Genomic DNA, 20,205 nt, shown 5'->3' on the forward strand with positions numbered 1-20,205 from the left:
GAGGATCACAAGTTCAAAATCAGATGAGCGAGGCCCTCAGCAACGTAGTGGGATCCTGTCACTAAATAAAGTATAAAAAGGGCCAGGGATGTGGCTCAGTGGTTAAGTGCCCCTGGGTTCAAGCCCCAAAAAAAAAAAAAAAAAAAAAAAAGTGTCATTTGCTTGATTTGCTTGGGAGTAGTGGCTCATGCCTATAATCCCAGCTACTTGGAAAACTGAGGCATGAGGATCTTGAGTTCAAGGTCAGGTGGGCAGGACAGTAAGACTGTCTCAAAAAATTTTTTTTTTCTTTCTAGGAGTTTTTAATGAATTAAGTTGCATTTATTTGAATAAGCCAGTGAAGTTACTAAGTGGTTCAAAAAGAATTATGTTATGATAAGATGATACTTAGATAACAGTGCTACTGTTTGTTCACCAGAATTGCTCCCACCAATCTGTGGTCTGTATATGAATACATGTAGATAGGATGTCTGCCTACACAGAAGCAGGGCACAGAAGGTGGTAAAATTTAATACGAGATGCTCATGTCAGTGCACATCAAAATCACACAAAAATGTTTTTCTGGAAGAGCAGCAATCGTAGAAAATGAATGTGAATATATTCTCCAAGGAAATCTGTGTCAAAAAACAAAAACAAGGGGCTATGGCTGTGGCTCAGTGGTAGAGCGCTCGCTTAGCATTTGTGAGGCCTGGCTTCGATCCCCAGCACCACATAAAAATAAAATAAAGGTATTGTGTCCACCTACAACTAAAATAATTTTTTTTTTTTTTAAAATAGAAAGAAAAAAGAAACAAGGGCTGGGGAGATAGCTCAGTTGGTACAGTGCTTGCCTTGCAAGCACAAGGTCCTGGGTTCAATCCCCAGCACTGCAAAAAAAAAAAAAAAAAAAATTAAAACAGCAAAACAGCTGTCCATCACTATGAAAGACTTCTAAAGAGTTAATTATAAACACTGGTCAACTCCTACGGACTACCTCTGTGTTACTGCCTATAATCTATGCTGTAATATTTTTTCATGTGTCAATTTTTTCTTTTCTGTTTTTCTTTTTTATCTTTTAAAGTTTTTTCCCACTATTTGAAATTATCGGTATTATTTTTTACAGTTCACTATACTATGCATTTCACCTTTATATTATTTCCAATACTGAAGATTGTGTAAAAACTTTGAGAGTTCTAATTTTCTTAATGCATTTTTTGCAAATTTGACTCCTTGAAAGTGCACTATCAAGACACTGACTTCATGTGCATGCAATGTGTATGTGTATACAAATGTTGAAATTTCCTCAATAAATGAAGGGGCATCCTTTTTGTACATCTGAATTTGTGAAAGATAAAATTTCTTGGGATCTCAGTTGTTTGGGCTACTATATATGCAGAAGCGACCCACTGCAGTTATTGGTTGCTCTCATCAAAAGACTTAAGGCTGTCTACATAATATTTTGGTATTTCAAATGGCTACGGTTATGCAGCTGGGCATTTAAATTTACCAACCACAGTGGTATGTGTTTATACATTTCACTTTCTGACATCTTTTTTTAAACAATATGGAAAGTTTCAGAATTTGCATGTCATCCTTGCACAGTGGCCCTGCTGATATTCTCTGTATCGTTCCAATTTTAACATACATGCTGCCAAAATGAGCACGAGATGTTTCTTTATGAATACAGTTTGCTCATAATGGTTAGACCCACATGATAGCTCAGTGTACCTGAGTGTTTATCCTTGCAAAAATACGTATGCTATCATTGCCTATTTTACTGTGTCAAGCAGCCTATGAAGTGCTCTGCCAGGTTTTTATGTTCCTCAAATCCTCTTTTTTTAAAAATTTTTTTAAATATACTTTTTAGTTGTAGGTGGACACAATACCTTTATCTTATTTTTATGTGTGCATAGGATCGAACCCAAGGCCTCATGCATGCTAGGCGAGTGCTCTGCCACTGAGCCACAACTCCAGCCCCTCAAATTCTGTCATTTGGGATTCTGAAGTTTGAGAGTGTGGCCCAACCTTTCCTTCACAAACCAGATAGGTAATTTTCCCCTTTTACTCTGTTAATGTCCTATATCACATCTAATGATGTTAACCAGTTAGCCAACCTTCTGTTATTGGATTGGTCATTGTCTTTTCTTATTGTTGGATTTTATTTGCTGGGTCTGGAGTTTTCCATGTGAGAAGAGTTTAAATTACAAATTCAGCTTCTTTAGTAGCTTCGGGAATATTCAGAGTTTATATCTTCTACGACACTACTCGCAAGTTGTTTTTTAATAACTTGTTCATTTTGTTCAAGTTCTCTACTTAGTTGTCATAAAGTTTTTTATACTTCTCCTTAACTTTTTCTTTTCTTTTCTTTTTTTTGGTACTGGGGACTGAACCCAGGGGCACTCGATCACTGAGCCACATCCCCAGTCCTGTTTTGTATCTTATTTAGAGACAGGGTCTCACCGAGTTGCTTAGTGCCTCGCTGTTGCTTAGGCTGGTATTGAACTTAAGATCCTCCTCTCTCAGCCTCCCGAGCTACTGGGATTACAGGCGTGCACCACTGTGCCTAGCTCCTTCATAACATGTTAGAATCTAAAAATCTATGGTGATATCACTCTTTCACTTCTGATAATTGATAATTTATAGTTTCTTTCTTTTTTACTTAATCAATCTTGCTAGAGACTTATCAATTTTATTAATTTTTTCCAAGAACTAATTTTTGTCTTTGTAATTTTCTCTTTTTATGTGTTTTCTATTTCCTTGATTTCTGCTTGTTATTATTTCCTTCCTTTGCATTTAACTTGTTCTTTTCCTAACTTATTCTTGAGAGATCCACATAATATAAAATTCACCTTTTTTTTTTTTTATAATATATGGTCTATTTTAGAGAAGGATCCATGTGCTGCTGAGAAGAAAGTGTATTTGCTCTTGGTTGGATGGTATATTCTATAAATGTCTGTTAAGTCTAAATTATTGATTGTGTTATTGAGTTCCATGGTTTCTTTGTTCAATTTTTGTTTGGAAGATCTGTCCAGTGGTGAGAGAGGCATGTTAAAATCACCTAGTATTATTGTGTTATGGTCTTATTTGGTTTCTAAAATTGAGAAGGATTTGTTTGACATACATGGATGAGCCACTGTTTGGGGCATAGATGTTTATGATTGTTATATCTTGCTGATTTATGCTTCCCTTAAGCAGTATGAAATGTCCTTCTTTATCCCTTCTGACTAACTTTGGCTTGAAGTCCACATTATCTGAAATGAGGATGGATACTCCAGCTTTTTTGCTGAGTCCATGTGCATGGTATGTTTTTCCCCATCCTTTCACCTTTAGTCTATGGGTATCTCTTTCTATGAGGTGAGTCTCTTGCAGGCAACATATTGTTGGATCTTTCTTTTTAATCCAATCTGCCAGTCTATGTCTTTTGATTGATGAATTCAGGCCATTAACATTCAGGGTTATTATTGAGATACGATTTGTATTCCCGGTCATTTGGTTCATTTTTTAAATTTTATTTATTTATTTATTTTTTTGACACGACTTGGTTCCTCCTTTATTTGACAATTCCCTTAGGATAATTCCTCCCTTTGCTGATTGCTTCTTTGTTTTTCATCTCTTCCTCATGGAATATTTTGCTGAGAATGTTCTGTAATGCTGGCTTTCTTTTTGTAAATTCTTTTAGCTTTTGCTTATCATGGAAGGATTTTATTTCATTGTCAAATCTGAAGGTAAGTTTTGCTGGGTATAAGATTCTTGGTTGGCATCCATTTTCTTTCAGGGCTTGAAAAATGTTGTTCCAGGCCCTTCTAGCTTTTAGGGTCTGGATTGAAAAATCTGGTGATATCCGTATTGGTTTCCCCCTGAATGTAATTTGGTTCTTTTCTCTCACAGCCTTTAAAATTCTGTCTTTATTTGTATGTTAGGTATTTTCATTATAATGTGCCTTGGTGTGGGTCTGTTGTAATTTTGTGTATTTGGAGTCCTATAAGCCTCTTGGACTTGATTTTCCATTTCATTCTTCAGATTTGGGAAATTTTCTGAAATTATTTCATTGAATAGATTGTTCATTCCTTTGGTTTGTTTCTCTAAGCCTTCCTCAATCCCAATAATTCTTAAATTTGGCCTTTTCATGATATCCCATAGTTCTTAGAGATTCTGTTCATGATTTCTTACCATCTTCTCTGTTTGTTCAACTTTGTTTTCAAAGTTAAATATTTTGTCTTCAATATCTGAGGTTCTGTCTTCCAGGTGTTCTATCCTATTGGTTATGCTTTCTATGGAGTTCTTAATTTGGTTTATTGTTTCCTTCATTTCAAGGATTTCTGTTTGTTTGTTTTTTTTCAATATCTCTAACTCTTTATTGAACTGGTCTTTTGCTTCCTGTATTTGCTTTTTTAACTGTCGATTGGTGTGATCATTCAATGCCTGCATTTGCTCTTTCATCTCATCATTCAATGCCTGCAATTGCTCTTTCATCTCATCATTTGCTTCCCTGATCATTTTAATTATGTACATTATGAACTCCCTTTCTGTCACTTCTTCTGCCATGCTGTCGTTAGATTTTATTGACGTAACATCTAGATTTGTTTGGGGCATTTTCTTCCCTTGTTTTCTCATATTGTTCAGGTATCAGTGGACTGCTAAGATATTGCAGATTTCCTCTATTGACTTATAATGTCCCTGAAGATTGCTAGTATATCCCCTCTTATCCTTCAGTAGCCTGCAGTCTTGGAGGAAGTTGATAATGCGGTGCTCCACAAGGAAGCTGCCTCTCTAGGGATGGTGACCCTCAGGTGGGGTATATTCCCTGCTAGTGGGCAGAGGTGCCTCCACTTGTTGACCAATGGTCATCCAACGGGGAACTAGGCTGCGGGCTGAGGCAAGTCCTGTTTGTACCTGTGTCTCTGGTTTTACCGTCCCTGTGGGAAAACCTCACCCGGCAGGGAAGACTCACCTGGTGGGGAAGTCTCGCTGGTCAGTTCCCCTCCTAGAGGTTCCCCTCAATCTACAACTACCGCCTGGGCTGGGCTGTCTTCCTCTGAAACGTTCCCAGGGGCCCGGACCTACCTCCTGGGCCTGGGAGCCTCACCCTTCGCAGGCGAGTCTCCTTGGGCTGCCTCTCCTCAGAGAATCTGCCCGCAGTCCTGGAAACTTCGCTCTGCCCCTAGGCGTGTCTCTGTGTGGCTCTTCCAGCAAGAAGCCGCCTAGGTCCTGGGACCCTGCTCTGCACCTAATCGCTTGGCTATGCGGCCCCTCCTCTGAGCTGCCACCTGGAGCCCTGTACAATAGCTCCGAGACCCAGAGACCTGCCACACACCTCCTCCTCCGGACAGCTGCCCGGTGTTCCGACACAGTCACTAGGAGTCCAAGCAACTCACTTCGAGTCTCCTCCTCCCGCCAACCGCCCGTAGCCCTAGGCAGTCACTCCGAGTCCAAGTGACCCGCCCTGTTCCTCCTCCTCTTCGGGTAGCCCCCCGGGTGTTCAGGAGCGGTCACTCTGAGACCAAGCGACCCACCGCGCTCCTCCTCCAGGCAGGCCACCGGTGTTCAGGAGCAGTCGCTTTGAGTCCAAACAACTCACCACTCGCCTCCTCCTCTGAGCAGCCACCCAGAGCTCTGATGCAATCACTCCTAGACCAAGCGACCCGCCAAGCTCCTCCTCCTCCTCTGGGCAGCCCCCCCGGTGTTCAGAAGCGGTCGCTCTGAGTCCAAACAGCTCACCACGCAGCTCCTCCTCAGGCAGCCGCTCGGAGCCCCAGGGGTTGCTCCGAGTCCAAGCGCTGTGCTGAGCGGCCTCTTCTACAAAGCTCCCAGTTGTCCGAGTTCACTGCTCCAGCGGGGGGGAGGGGCGTCTCGCCGAGCAACTCTACTTCACAAAGTTCCCTGCGTTCCGGGACTTCCGCCCCATCTGGGATGCCTCCCCAATGGGAGAGACTCACCCGGCGGCTTTGAGTTGGTCCCAACTCTCTCACTATCTCCTCTTTTGAATCCTGTGTCCTGGAGCAACGTGAAATGCAGCCGCCCTCTAGTCCACCATCTTGAAACCCCAAAATTCACCTTTTTAAGTAGTATAATTTAGTTTTTTTTTTAGTATATTCACTATATTGTACAGCAACTGCTACTATTCGATTCTGGAACATTTCCATAGCCCCAGAAAGAAACCCTATACCTACTGGCAGTCAGTCACAATTCCCTATGGTAACCAATAATCTGCTTCCTCTTTTATGGCTTTGCCCATTCTGAATATTTTATATAATGGAATCATACAATCTGTGACCTTTTATGTCTGGTTTCTTTCACTTACAAGGTTTTCAAAGTTCATTTGTGTTGTATGTAACTATTTCATTTCTTTTGATGGTTACATAGTATTCCTTTGTATGAATATACCATATTTTGTTCATTCATTCATCTGCCAAATGAAACTTGGATTATTTTCACTTTTTAGCTACTATAATTGCACAGCAGTGAACACTTGAGCACAAGTTTTTGTATGAACACGTTTTGGGGTATATATTTAATAGAACTACTGAGTCGTATTATAATTCTGTTTAACTTTTTTTTTTTGGTACAGGGATTGAACCCAGAGGCGCTTAACCACTAAGTCACATCTCCAACCCTTTATATATATATATTTGGGACAGTGTCTCATTATGTTGCTTAGGGCCTTGCTGAGGCTGGCTTTAAACTCATCATCCTCTTGCCTTAGCCTCCTGAGCAGTTGGGATTACAGGTGTGTACCACCACACCTGGCTCTGTTTAACTTTTTGAGCAACTGTGATACTTTTTCTCTCTCAAGGTAGAAATATAAAATACTGATTTAAACTCTTCTCTTTCCTTCTGATTCAGTCATTTAAAGTTATGTAGTCCTCTGAACACTTCTTTAGCCATGCCATACAAATTTTGATATGTTGTGCTTTTATTACCTCTCATTTTGATTATTTTGTTTTTTGATTTTACAGTACTACAGACTGAACCCAGAAGTGCTTCACCACCGAGCTATATCCCAGCCCCTTTTTATTTTTTATTTTGTAACAGGTCTTGCTATAAATTGCCAAGACAAGCCTCACACTTGCCATCCTCCTGCCTCAATCTCCCAAGTTACTGCAATTACCTCCTGAGTTACTGGGATTACAGGTGTGTGCCACTGTGCCCAGTTTACCTTTCAGTTTGAAACATTTTTTCATTTCATTTCTTTTATTGATTCATTAGTTATAGAGAACTATATTCTTTAATTTCTAAACATTTAGGGATTTTTCCAGATATATTGTTATTATTATTCACCTCTAATTTCATTTCATTATGATCAGAATATATTCTTTGAGATTCTTTTTTTTTTTCAGTACTGGGGATTAAACCTAAGGCCTCATTCGTGCTAGGCAAGCACTCTACCACTGAGCTACTTCCCCCGCCCTGAGATTGTAATCTTTCAAAATGTATTGAGACTTATTTTATGGCCCAGGATGTAACCTAATTTGAAGCTATGCTTGAATATCATTTGTCCTGAATTATATTAAAGCTTGGTCCCCAATGCAGCAAAGTTGGGAGGGATCTGGGTCATGGGGGCAGAGTCATAAATGAGTGAATGCCTTTTTTATGAGTAAGGTTTTGCTCTTGTTCTTACAGAACTGGGTTAGGTACTGCAAGAGGGGGTTTTTATAAAGTGAATTGGATTCCTTGGCTCTTGCTAGTTTCCCCTCTCCTCACATGACCTCTTTTGCACATGGCAGCTTTTGGCCATGATTTGAAGTTGCACAAAGTTCTCATCAGAAGCCAAGCAGATGCTGCCACTTTCTCAGCCTCCTAAACCATAAAGAGCTAAATAAACCTCTTTCCTTTATAAGTTACCCAGTCCCCTATGTTCTATTACTACTACTAGTACTACTACTATTATATTATATTATATTATATATTATTATTTTATTTTATTATTATTATATTATTTCTCATTAAGTTGCTTAGGGCCTCAGCCTCCCCACACACTGGGATTACAGGTGTGCACCACCATGCCTGGGACTCAGGTGTTCTATTATAGAAACAGAAAACAGACTAAAACATTTTGCTAATGTTCCATGTGTGCTTGAAACAAATGTTAATCCTGCAGTTATTAGTTGGAGTTGTTTACTGTCAATTATATCAACATGGTTGATAATACTGTTCATATTTTCTATATCGTACTGCCTTTTTGTCTAGGTGTTCTCTCAGTTTCTAATTAGGGGGGTTTGAAATATCTGGCTACAATTGTGCATCTATTTTTCCCTTTAATTTGTCAGTTTTTATAGCTCTGTAAATAGGATTGTATCTTTCTGTTCAATGTCTCTTTATCTCTGCTAATTTTCTTTGTTTTGAAGTTTACTTGGTCTCATGTAATATAGCCAGCCAGAATTCTTGTGTTTTCTATTTGCATAATACATCCTTTTACTTTCTGTGTACATTAAAAGTATGTTTCTTTTAGATATATATCAAGTCTGTGTGTAGAGAGAGGGGTACTAGGGTTGAATCCAGGGCATCACACGTGGTGATCACACAAGAATTCTACCACTGAACCAGTCTGCAAGCCTGGATCTTTTTTAATCCTGTCTAATAATCCCTTTTAATGGGAGTGTTAAATTGGAGGCTTTATATTTAATGGAAGCATTAACATGGTTGGGTTTAAGTCTACATTAGTTTGTGAGAGTTGTACTATGGTCTATTTGGGTCCCCTGAAATTCACATGTTGGAAACCTAATCTTCAATGAAACAGTGTTGGCTGGAGGGGCCTTCCAGGAGGTTTCAGATCATAAGACTCTGCCCTCATGGATGAATTAATGCCACTATAGGAGGGGCTGTGAGAGCAGAGTCAACCCTCTTGTCCTTCTACTCCTTTGCCATGTGACAATATGGAGTTCATTCTCTTTTGTACTTCTACCTTCTGCCATGTGCAAACATAGTAAGGGCCACACTAGATGCTGGTGGTTTGATCTTGGACTTCTCAGCCTCCAGAACTATGAAATAAATCTCTGTTCTCTATAAATTACTATGTCTCACAGGGTAGAGTGGTACATGCCTGGAATTCTAGTGACTTGAGATACTGGGGCAGGGGATTGCACATTAGAGACCAGCCTCAGCAACTCTGAGACCCTTTGCAATTTAGCAAGACCCTGTGTCAAAATAAAAATTTAAAAGGGCTTGGGATGTAGCTCAGTAAAGCACCACTGGGTTCAATCTCCAGTACCACTCTACAAAATTACTTAGTTTGAGGTATTCTGTTATATCAGCACAAAACAAAGAAAGGTTACCATAACAAAGAATCACAGATTAAGTGTCTTAAACAACAGAGATTAATATTCTTACAATTCTGGAGGCTGGAAATCTGAGATGTTTACAGGGTTGATTCCTTTTGAGGACCCAGAAGAAAAGGACCTAATCAAAAGTTTCTTATTTGGCCTATAAACTGCCATCTTTATATCCTCTTTCCTCTGTACATGTCTGTGTTCAAATTTTCTCTTTTCTTGAGAGCATCACTCATCTGGATTTAGGACTCACCTAATGAGCTAATTTTCACTTAATACCTCTGTAAAGTCTCCACCTCCAAACACAGGTACTTTAATATACTTGATTTGTGTGTGTTTTGTGGGGGGAGCTGTGGACAGAACCCAGGGCCTTGTGCGGGCTAAGCATGCACTCTACCACTGCACTACACTCCTAAACCCTAACAGATACATTTTTGAGGAGGGACACAATTTAGCCCATAACAAAGCCTATCAGTTTGCACTTTTCTATTTGTTCCACATGCTTTTTGTTCTCTGTGGTTTTCCTGCCTTCTTTTGAGAAACTGACTATAAACAATTTGTTTACATATAATTTGATAGTTAACACATATACAATTACATATTGAACATATAAAATATAGAATATATAGAATATAATTAGTATTACATTTGATTTCCTCTATTTGCTTTTTAGCTATACCACTTTTTATTATAGTTGCTCTAGAAATTATAATATACATCACTAATTTGCCAGTCTAACTGCACTTCTTGACATTTCACAAATATAAAATAGCATACAATTTTATTAACTCCCCACTCTGTGCAATTATTATATATTTACTCCTCCACATGTCATGAACTGTATCTTACAATAATAGTAGTTTTGCTATAAACAGTCATTTGTCTCCTATGAGAATTAAAAGTAGGGAAAAAACTATTCTTTTTATCCAGGTAGTATCATTTCTGTGGCTCTTCATTCCTTCCAATAGATCCACATTTTCAAATTTCCTTTCAGCCTAAATAACTTCCTTTGTATTTCTCATAGAGTGGGTCTGCTAGCAACAAATTCTCTCATCTTTTAAGTTTTCTGAAAATGTCTTTATTTCTCTTTATTTTGAAAGATATTTTTGAAAGATATTTTCATTGGACATAGATTTCTAGATTGAAATTCTTTTTCTGTCAGCACTCTGAAGGTGTGATTCCACTGTTTTTGGCCCTTTTTTCTGCCAAGTATTCTCCAATTTTAAGTCCATCCAATGGATTTTCATCTCAGATACTGCCCTTTTCAATACTGGAATTTTTTGGTTATTGATCACAGTTTCAATTTCTCTGCTGAGATTCCCCATTAAGACCACCATGTTTTCCTTTAAACCCTTAAACATATTTATAGTAGCTACTTTAAATTACTTTGTCCACTAATTTCAATATCTGGGACATCTCAGATATTGGGTATATTTCCATTGACTGCTTTTTTCTTAAGGGTAAAATTTTCCTCTTTCCTTGAATAACTAACTAGTAATTTTATTAGTATAGCTAGAGTTGTCTAGATAATACTTTCTTTTAAAGAATATTGAGTTCTGGGGGATGGGGAAATAGCTCAGTTGGTAGAGTGCTTGCCTTGTAAGCACAAGGCCCTGGGTTCTATCCCCAGCACCACAAAAAAAAAAAAAAAAAGAAAGAAAAGAAAATTGAGTTCTGTTCTGGCAGGCAATGCATGTCTAGCAATTCTCCTTGATCTTATTTTTAAGACTTTGTCTTAAGCATATTTAGAATAACTCTCACACTATAGAAGGGATTAGTAAAGAGCTGACCCCTGTAAAAAGCCAATTAGAACCAGGAGTGGTGGCACACGCCTGTAATCCCAGCGGCTCAGGAGGCTGAGGGAGGAGAATCACAAGTTCAAAGTCAGCCTCAGCAAAAGCAAGTTGCTAAGCAACTCAGTGACACCCTTCACTAAATGAAATTTTAAAAAAGGGCTGGGGATGTGGCTCAGTGGCCAAGTGCTTCTGAGTTCAATCCCCAGTACCAAAAAAAAAAAAAAAAAAGAATTGTTTTTTTCAGCTGGGTGTGGTAGCACCACCTGTAATCTAGCAACTTGGGAGGCTGAGACAGGAGGATTTTAAATGCAAGACCATTCTCAGCAATTTAGGGAGATCCTAAGAAACTTAGTAAGACCCTGCCTCAAAATAAAAATAAATAAATAAAAAGGGCTGCAAATGTGGCTCAGTGGTTAAGTGACCCTGGGTTTGATCCCTGGTACCAAAAACAAAACAAAAAGTTTCTTTTTATTCCCTGTCCATCATAAAGAATGCAATAAAATCCTAGTAGCAATGAGCATACCCCACAGCAGCCTGGATCTTAGTTTCTACATATCTTTTCCCACTTAAAGAAACTAGGGATCTTTGACAAAAAGACCTGGGGCCAGTTTAAAGGAGCTCTTATTGGCCAGATATAAGAAAATTTGAGCATCAAAAAGAATAATGAGCTGGGCACCGTGGTAACACACCTGAAATCCCAGCAATTTCAGAAGCTGAGACAGAAGGCTCTCCAGTTTGAGGCCTAGCAAGATGCAAACTCAAAAGAGAATAAAAAGGGCTGGAGATGTAGCTTAGTAGAATCAGTGCTCCTGGTTCAATCCCCAGCAAAACACACACACACACACACACACACACACACACACACAATTGCAATGACATAGCACACTGAACAAAAAAAGAACAGATGACTCTGTTAATTCTGAAAAAGAGGGCAAGGGAAAGTTATTTTTTACTGAATAATAATAACATAGTAAATGCATAATAAATGTAGAGAAAATGACTATTTATTTATTTATATATGTAGGTACCGTGGATCTAACCCAGAGGTCCTTCACCACTGAGCCACATCCCCACCCCTTTTTTATGTTTTTATTCTGAGACAGGGTCTCATGAAATAGCTGAGGGGAAAGAATGACATAATTTAAATAATACAATGAAATAAATAATTTAGGTAAATATTATCATCTGATGCTAAAATCAATGGTTGAAGATTGGAGTTATAGCTCAGTGGTAGAAGGCTTGCCTAGCAAGCATGAGACCCTGGGTTCCATTCCCAACATCAGGAAAAATAAATAAATAAATAAATAAATAAATAAAGTCAATGGTTGATGATTGTTGGGGAACAGGATATTCATATGGTCTCAAATCACCATCCAATAAATTACTTAATATTACAAAGGGATGAGGGTTCTCTCACAGACACAATCTTACCTCAGTAATTAAAGTTAGTATCACTAACAATAGCATAAAGCAACATTATATGACTAAAGTAATGCAACAAAAGGAAGAACGTGTTATATTCTATTCCTGCGTGGTGTTCTTATAGTAGTGGGCAGTATTCATGCAAAAAGGCTCAAACTGATTTACCCATCAGGAAACATTCAGACAAACACAAATTGAGGGATAATCTATAAGACAGCTAGCCTGGAGTCTTAAAAAATGTCAATATCATGAAAAACAAAGATTCAGAGAGACTAGGAATGGTGTTGTTTGTTTTGTGCTGCTAGTGATCAAACCCAGGGACAGGACGATCAAATGTAATCTGTGATCCCTGACTGGATCCTGAATCAAAGTTTTTAAAAGAGCTGCAACGGAAAATTAAGGGACATTTAGAGAAACACAATTTTGTTCTGCAGTCTGGATAATAAGATTACATCACACCTGTCATCACAACAACTCAGGAAGCTGGGGCACAAGGACTGAAAATTCAAGGACAGTCTCAGCAACTTACTGAGACCCTGTCTTAAAATAAAAAATAAGAGGTGCTGGGGATGTAGCTCAGTGGTAGAGCACTTGCCTACCACTTGTGAGGCCCTTGGTTCTATCCCCAGCACTTTAAAAAATTAAGCAAACAAATAAATAAATGGGGTTGGTCATGTAGCTCAGTGGTAGAGTGCCCCTGGGTTCAATCACCACTACTGCAAAAATTAAATTAAATTCAAAAAATAATTTTAGAAACTGCATCATTATGTCTTGGTTGCTATGCTATGAAAAATAGTTTGTCAGTTCCTCAGAAAATTCAACAGAATTACCATATAATCTAGCAATTCCACTTTTAAGGAAATACTCAGATGAACTGAAAGCAAGGACCCAAACAGATGTTATAGATCTAAGTTCAAAGCAGCATTATTCATAAGTAAAACAATCCAAATGTCTATCAGCATAGGAATGGATTAAGTGTGGTATATCCACAAAGAGACAATTACTCAGCCTTAAAGGGAATGAAATTCTGATACATGGTACAACCTGGGTGAATCTTGAAAACACTATACTAAGTGAAATAAGCCACAGACAAAAGCACAAGTAACTGCTTTCAACTACATTAAGTAAAGGAAGAGGCAAATTCACAGATAGGAAGTAGAATAAAGTCTGCCAAGAAGAAACGGGGAGCTAATGTTTCATTTGTAGAGTTTCTGTCTGTGATGATGAAAAAGTTCTGGGAAATAAATAGTAATATTGGTTGTATAACATTGTGAATATACTTCATTCACGATTGGTAAAAAAAAAAATTTGGTAAAGTGGTAGATTTTGTCAAGTTTATTTTACCAGAATTCTTCTTATTTTAAAAGGATATTAAAAGGTAGGTAGGACAATGTCCTTATTATTGGGAAATATGGGCCAAAATATTTATGGAGGAAGTGTCATAATGCCTGCAACTCATTTTCAGAGGGTCCAAAAAAAGAGAGAACAGAAAGAAATGTGCAATAACAAGGACTTGTAGGGTATATAAGTTTCACAGTACCAGTCTTTGAACTTCTCTGTAGATTAGAAATTCCTCAAAAAAAGAAAAGTGTCCTGTAAATACTCTTTGGATGGAGAGATGAATGCTGGAGGGAATACTCCCAGTTAGAGAGAGTACCGTGAGCAGAGGTGAGGAGGTGGGAAGTGTTTTCAAGGAGTAAAAGGTGGTCTAGTCTGATCACAGCAGGAGATGTGGACTAGGATGTGCTGGGAATTAAAGACAGAAAGGCAGCCTGGTGCCTGGGAAAGACCTGCAGCCAAGGCACAATCTGTAGTGCACTTGAAGGCACCAGGAAGCACCACAGAAGGCAATGGACGTAGGAGCCACTGGTGAAATCATGTAACACTGCTGAAAGATTAAGCCAGCATGACACTATTATAGCAGGGTAGCCCTGGAGCAGGGACTGAGTGAGGTAAGGTGAGGAGCGGGAATAAAGGCCCGTGAGAATCTGATAACTGGTTAAAGGTGGAAAGTGAGCTATCACCTAGAGGTTCACACCTGGTTATAAGGGACAGAGGAATAGAAGAGTCAGCAGGAGGGCCTGTTGGGAGCTCCAGAGTGGAAGGAAAGAGAATGAGTTAGTCCTATCCTAGCATTCTTGTCAAATGGATCCTTCACAGTATCTCAGACTCAAAAGGGCTCCAACCAGAAACAGAATTCTCCTTCCAAAGACAGCTCCTCCTTCAGAGCAGCCTCACCTGGCCCCATGAGCCATTCCCAGACCACGAAGCTCACAGATACCGCAGCCTCCCGGTGCTTTCAGTTCTGTGATTGGTGTCCCTTCAACCTAGTTCCTTCCCACCTCACCTTCAGGTAGTTCCTAGTCTTCTTGCCCCACCCTCCTCTCTTACTGAGTCCTTTCTCCTTTGTAAGAAAAAAGGAGTCAGAGGATCAGTGTGCTGGCCCACCTGGGCACCCCTAGGAAGCTGAGGTGCAGGGACCAGGCAAGGGCCTGAGCCCCCGTGGTCAGCAGTGGTAGCTGGCCCCGCCTAGAGGGAAGGGAAGAGGGAGAAGATGACTGAAGCAGGATGGCGGGGTGAGCCAGTGAGGGCTGTGGGCAGATTGCCTTAGTGACAGCACATAGGCCTTGCTCTGGGCCAGCTCCATCCAACACATGAGGCTCAGCAGTACCTAGGTGTGGAAATCTCTGCTTATCAGCTCAGGCATCCCACTGACCCTAAAATAATCCATCTGATGCAATCAAACTTCTTACTCTGCCCACATGGCCCTCAGCCTCACTCCCAATGTCCCATTTTTGTGTTGAAGACAGCTTCAGGTTGGCAGGAATGCTGAGGAGGCACAGCTCAGCCCAGCATAGGAGCATTTGTGATGATGAGTCATCAGACTGTGGAGAGCGCTATAGGAGGCACCTAGTTGAGCCACCAATGAAGGGGAGGGTGTGGAGAAGATCTCCTGAGGACCCTATGCGGGCAAGAGTCAGTCCACTGAACTGAGATGCGCTACCTGGGGAAAAGGGGAAAACTGCCTAGCAACAAGCCTCTGCAGGCCAAAGGAAGACAAACCAAATGGGAGGTGTATTAACAGATCCCTCTCTCACTCCAGCCTCCTTCACCCAAACCTTCCTCCATAGTTGTCTCTGGCTTGAGTTAGGACAGCAGACAGACCCTGCTTTAGCCTCCGCTTGTACCTCCTTGTGTGCCCTTCCTGCCACACTCACCGCCCCACCCGTACCTCGTGGCTCCATGAGGTCTTCCAGGGGCGCCAGTGGGGTGGGTGTGGCAATCTCAAACCAGGCAGATTTTCGCTAACTTCCCTCCCCACACAGTTGGGGAAGAGCTTTCCTACTCTGGGTTCTTTAGCCCAGATTCAGAATCTCCTCAAGCATCCCAGCTATCCAGGGTGCCTATGTCGGAAGAGGCAAACCTGGCAAAGCCAAGGGGAGGAGCACCAGCTCTCAGATGAGACCTGCCACCATGAGAACTAGCTGCCTTCTAGCAAGGGTTTGAGAACAAGGCACCTCCCTGCCAGGTGTGGTGGCACATGCCTATAATCCCAGCAACGCAGGATGAGAGGCAGGAGGATTGCAAGTTTGAGGCCAACCCCAGTAATTTAGCAAGGCCCTAAGCAATGTAGTAAGACCCTCTCTTAAAATAAAAAATAAAAGGGTTTGGGGATGTACCACAATGGCAAAGCGCCTCTGGGTTCAATCCCCGTACAAAAAAAAAGAGAGAATGAGACCTCTTAATCTGTCTTATGACAAAAAGATGTTGGGCTGAGCTAGAAAGCTGAGGAAAATGAACCGATTCTTCTGGCTGAAACAGGAAAGAAGGAAGTGTTGGTTTAGTTTCAGGGAACCAAGGACCATGGCCTCCTCAGTGGGCAGAGGGCATCCCTTCAGAAATAACAGAGGTCAAAAAGATCACTGGTCCCAATGCCATCTATTAGCTCTTTGGCCTATAATCTAAGAACTTGGATCTCAGAGAGAAGTTAAGTCAGGTGCGATGGTACACGCCTATAATCCCAGCTACTCAGGAGGCTGAGACCAGCCTGGGCAACTTAGTGAGATCCTGTCTCAAAATGAAAAATAAAAAGTAAAAATTACATGAAACTGTTCTGATGTTACTTAGATCAAACAAGATCGCACCTAAGTGACAGTGCTTTGTAAATTTAAAGGACCATCATGCCCCTGAAGCCAGTTGACACAGGCATCTATGGTGGACACTGAGCTGTCATGACTGCCTCTCAAGTACCAGGCCTGGAGTTACTATGTTTTCCATGACCTTTAGCTGCAATGAGATTGTAACATGCCCTGCAGGGACTTACCTGCAGCCAGTGAAGTGGAAGCAAATTGAGGAGGCAGGATGAAGAGCAGAGCAGGGCTCTGTATGGAGCAAGGGTTGTCACAAGGAGGGTAAGAATTCACCTTGGCTCCTGTCTCCAGAAAAAGGGGAACTTGTGGCCCCCTGGAGTCCTGTGCCATCCCATATCTAGAGCAAAAAAAGGTGGTCAGTTGCACTCTGATACTGCCCTGGTTCTACCTACTTACTGTCCCCTCACCCACTGAGCCACATAGGATTCCTGAGAAATTGAAGTCTTTGATGAGTTAAACAGGCCCTGTCCTCACAATTCCCTTTCAATCTTCTCAACTTGTACCCTCAAGAGATAGCTCCATCCAAGTCCTTAGGTAGGCCTCTCCTCAGTGGGTCACCGGACACTTGTCTCTGAAGGATTTACTGCAGTGCAAGCTTCTGGGCAGGACTGGAGAATGACAAGGCCCCAGAAGTCAGCCTGGAGGTGGAGCTGCTAAGCCAACTTTGTTCTCTTGCAGCAGCTGCAGGCCTTGGTCATCTGCTGGCATGGTGGATCTAGTTTCCCACTGCCAGCTGGGTCACAGATAGGAAAGAAATGTCCCTCGAGAGGAGTAGGTCTTAGAAAACCAGAGCCAAGGATGGGCACAAGAGCCAAAAAATATCCATCACTGGTTCTCAAGGCTGCTCCATGATCCTAGGCTCTGCTTCCTCCCCTTGCAGCTCTTCACCTCAGTTGCAGGGGAAGAGGCTCATGGACCTTCCTATCTCTTTGAGAGACCTTGTCCACTGGGCTCTCAGTTGGCTGGTTCTCTGCTAAACATGACAAAAATCTGGCCCTTGCTCCATAATCATCAGCCCACTCACATTCTTCCCTTACTGGAGTGGCTATAAGAGGGATGTAAGTCTAATAAGAGGGCCTAAGGTGATACCAAAACCCTAGCCTGGTTCCTCTCTGTAGGAAACTCACAGCCTCTATACTTCATTAATATGTACTGTGTGCTGACCACACGTCAAGCAGTAGGAAAACACTAACCAAAACCTAACCCCTGCCTTCTAAGTTGGGGCTACAGACATTTCTCCTCTGTGTGTCTCAAATCTGTGGGAAGGATGCCCAGAATATCTGTTCCCTACCTCTTGGTCTATGCACACTTCCACATGGTTTAGGAGGCTCACATAATGTCTCCTCCTTGATTCTGGGATTATATAGTGACTCCACAGTAGTCTCTCTGGCCTCCAAGTCTCCATAGCATAGTCACCTGTACCCCCCCTCTTTTTTTTGTACCAGGGATTGAACCCATGGGTGCTCAACCACTGAGCCACATTCTCAGTCCTTTTTATGTTTTATTTTGAGACAAGGTCTCACTAAGTTGCTGGGTCCCAATGAGTTGCTGAGGCTGGCTTTGAACTTGCAATCCTCCTACCTCAGGCTCCCACATGGCTGAGATCACAGGTGTGCAATAGTTGCACCGGGCTACCTGTACTTCTCTTATGATACATCACTTTCAATTTGATGTGTATGCATTTGTCTGTATGCATAACTGATTTCCCCTATCGGACCTTATGTTTCTTGAGAGTAAAGACAGTCTTATACATCATTATATCCCTCAGAGTACCCCCTGCATAGTGCCAGGTACATAGTAGGTGCTTAAAATGTGCTCAGGAAATAGTTTGTACATAAAGATGTTGAATGAATGAAGGCTTATTTGTGAGGTTATGGAGGTCCTCAATTAAGATAAATATATAATATTCAATATTCAGCCATTTTTACATCATAGCATGTAAATGCTCACATCCTCTACAAAGCTCAAGGAAGGCAAGTATCTTCCCCACTATGTGTTGTCGGGCCTTGCCTCTTCCCTAGATGCTGTGTGGTAATGATAAAAACTAGACTACCGCTGAAGGGGCAGAAACACTGGCCTTGAACGTCCAAACGTGGGTAAGACTCAAGCGTCCCCATCAGAATATAAAACCATCCTGCCTAGAAGAATGGATTTGCCCAGAAATAAAGAAAACGACTTCAGAAATTAGGAAAAGGGCTAGTGAATGCTTTAAGAATTATTAGAAATTCGAGACTGGGGATAATTCTTACTATAGGCAAGTGCTGGGCTAAAAAGGCACGTGAATTATCTAGTTTAATCCTTAAAAATCTGAGGTACTACTATCATGATCCCGTTGTGCACATGGAGGAAACCGATTCTCAAGAGGTGCAGTGACAGCCCAAAGTACAAGTTCTCTGGCTCACGTTCCAAGACGAGGTTCTTTCTCAAACCACCCTAGCTCCCTTTCCTCTTGCACTTGGTGTTCAGCGAGGAGCAAGGAACCCACCGTGGGGTTCATCTGCTTCTAGTCCGGAGTTCTACAGAGGAGGGACTCAGGCTCGGCACGATAAAGGCGTTTTCCAATGGGCCACACAGCGCCAGGGGCGGCTCCGCAACCGCAGCGCAAGGGATCTGAGAATTCGGGTCCAAGCCCCATCTTAGCCGCCGGGGGCGGGGAACCGGGAGCGGCACTGAGACCAGGGCGGCCGGGAGTCCCGCGCCCACCAGCCACAGAACGGGTTCCAGCCCCAGGCGCCTTGGACGCCCTGCCGGCCGCTACCTCCACGTGCACGCGCGGCGCGAACCATCCCCGCCGGCCGCCCGCGCCCGGGCCCGCGCCTCAGGAGTACCTGCTGTCGGTGCGCAGGCCCTCGGGAGGAGGTGGCCGGCCGCTGGCGCTGGGCGAGTTGCGCTGCGCCCGCCCGAGCCCAGCCCGACGCGGACGGACCCAGGCCCCTCCACCTCAGAACGCCGAGGCCCCAGGAGCTCGCGGACGCCGGGACGCCCGGGCGAATACGGGAGGCATGGTCCCGGGAAGCAGGGCAGGACTGGCCGCGTCCCCCCAACCCCCGACCCTGCCCCCTCAGTGGTCTGCAGACCCGGTCGGTCCTAGCTCCAGTGCACCTCAGCGGAGCAACACCCCACCCCGCCTCAGACTTGCGCGGCGCAGACTCCGGGGACGAGGTTCCCATGGAAACCAGAAGACGCTCTTTGCGCCTGCGCAGGCGCGCTTGGCACGCTGGGAAGTGTGATTTCCGGTGGCCGCCCGGAGGTCCGAGGAATGATCGCAAGGTGGCGCCCGAGCGTCGCGGCCGGTTCTGTTGAGCACGACCCCGGGCGCTACCCGTAGGAGAGGCTGCAAAGGCCTGGAAGATAGTTTCTTGGGCAGCCCCGGCTCTGAGGCGTCTGGGGTGCGGAGTAAAGGGAGGACCATGGCCTCCTGAACGCCTTTGAGTTTGCCGTTTGAAGGTGGCCTAGCGAGGGGCACCCGTGGTGCCGGGTAGAGGAGCGGCCGGTCTTAGGTCCAGCCCCAGCCCGGGCCTGGCAGAGCCCGACTGATGGAGGAGGTTTTGAAGGTGGGAACTGGCCCAGGACCGACCGGCTGCCCGAGGC

The 20,205-nt window shown here is 42.7% G+C and overlaps 1 protein-coding gene and 1 non-coding gene across 4 annotated transcripts in view; both read right to left on the bottom strand.

Annotated features, from left to right (window-relative positions):
• Positions 1-19,645, bottom strand: part of LOC124958891 (uncharacterized) — a 46,986-nt gene extending 27,341 nt beyond the window's left edge. For all 3 annotated transcript variants that reach the window (XR_007103951.1, XM_047517442.1, XM_047517441.1), the window contains exons 1-2: positions 19,443-19,645; positions 16,788-16,951 (exon numbers count right to left, since the gene is read on the bottom strand). Coding sequence is in view for 2 of the 3 variants with exons in the window: in XM_047517442.1 (XP_047373398.1) it covers positions 16,788-16,944 (157 nt within the window). In the remaining variant the exon portion in view is untranslated. The remainder of the gene's footprint in view (positions 1-16,787; positions 16,952-19,442) is intronic.
• Positions 1,538-1,643, bottom strand: LOC124960888 (U6 spliceosomal RNA). The gene has a single exon (XR_007104204.1). It is a non-coding gene; the product is annotated as a U6 spliceosomal RNA (small nuclear RNA).
• Positions 19,646-20,205: the final 560 nt, after the last annotated feature.

The sequence above is a fragment of the Sciurus carolinensis genome, chromosome 11 (genome assembly GCF_902686445.1).
Source record: "Sciurus carolinensis chromosome 11, mSciCar1.2, whole genome shotgun sequence".
Classification (NCBI taxonomy): Eukaryota; Metazoa; Chordata; class Mammalia; order Rodentia; family Sciuridae; genus Sciurus; species Sciurus carolinensis.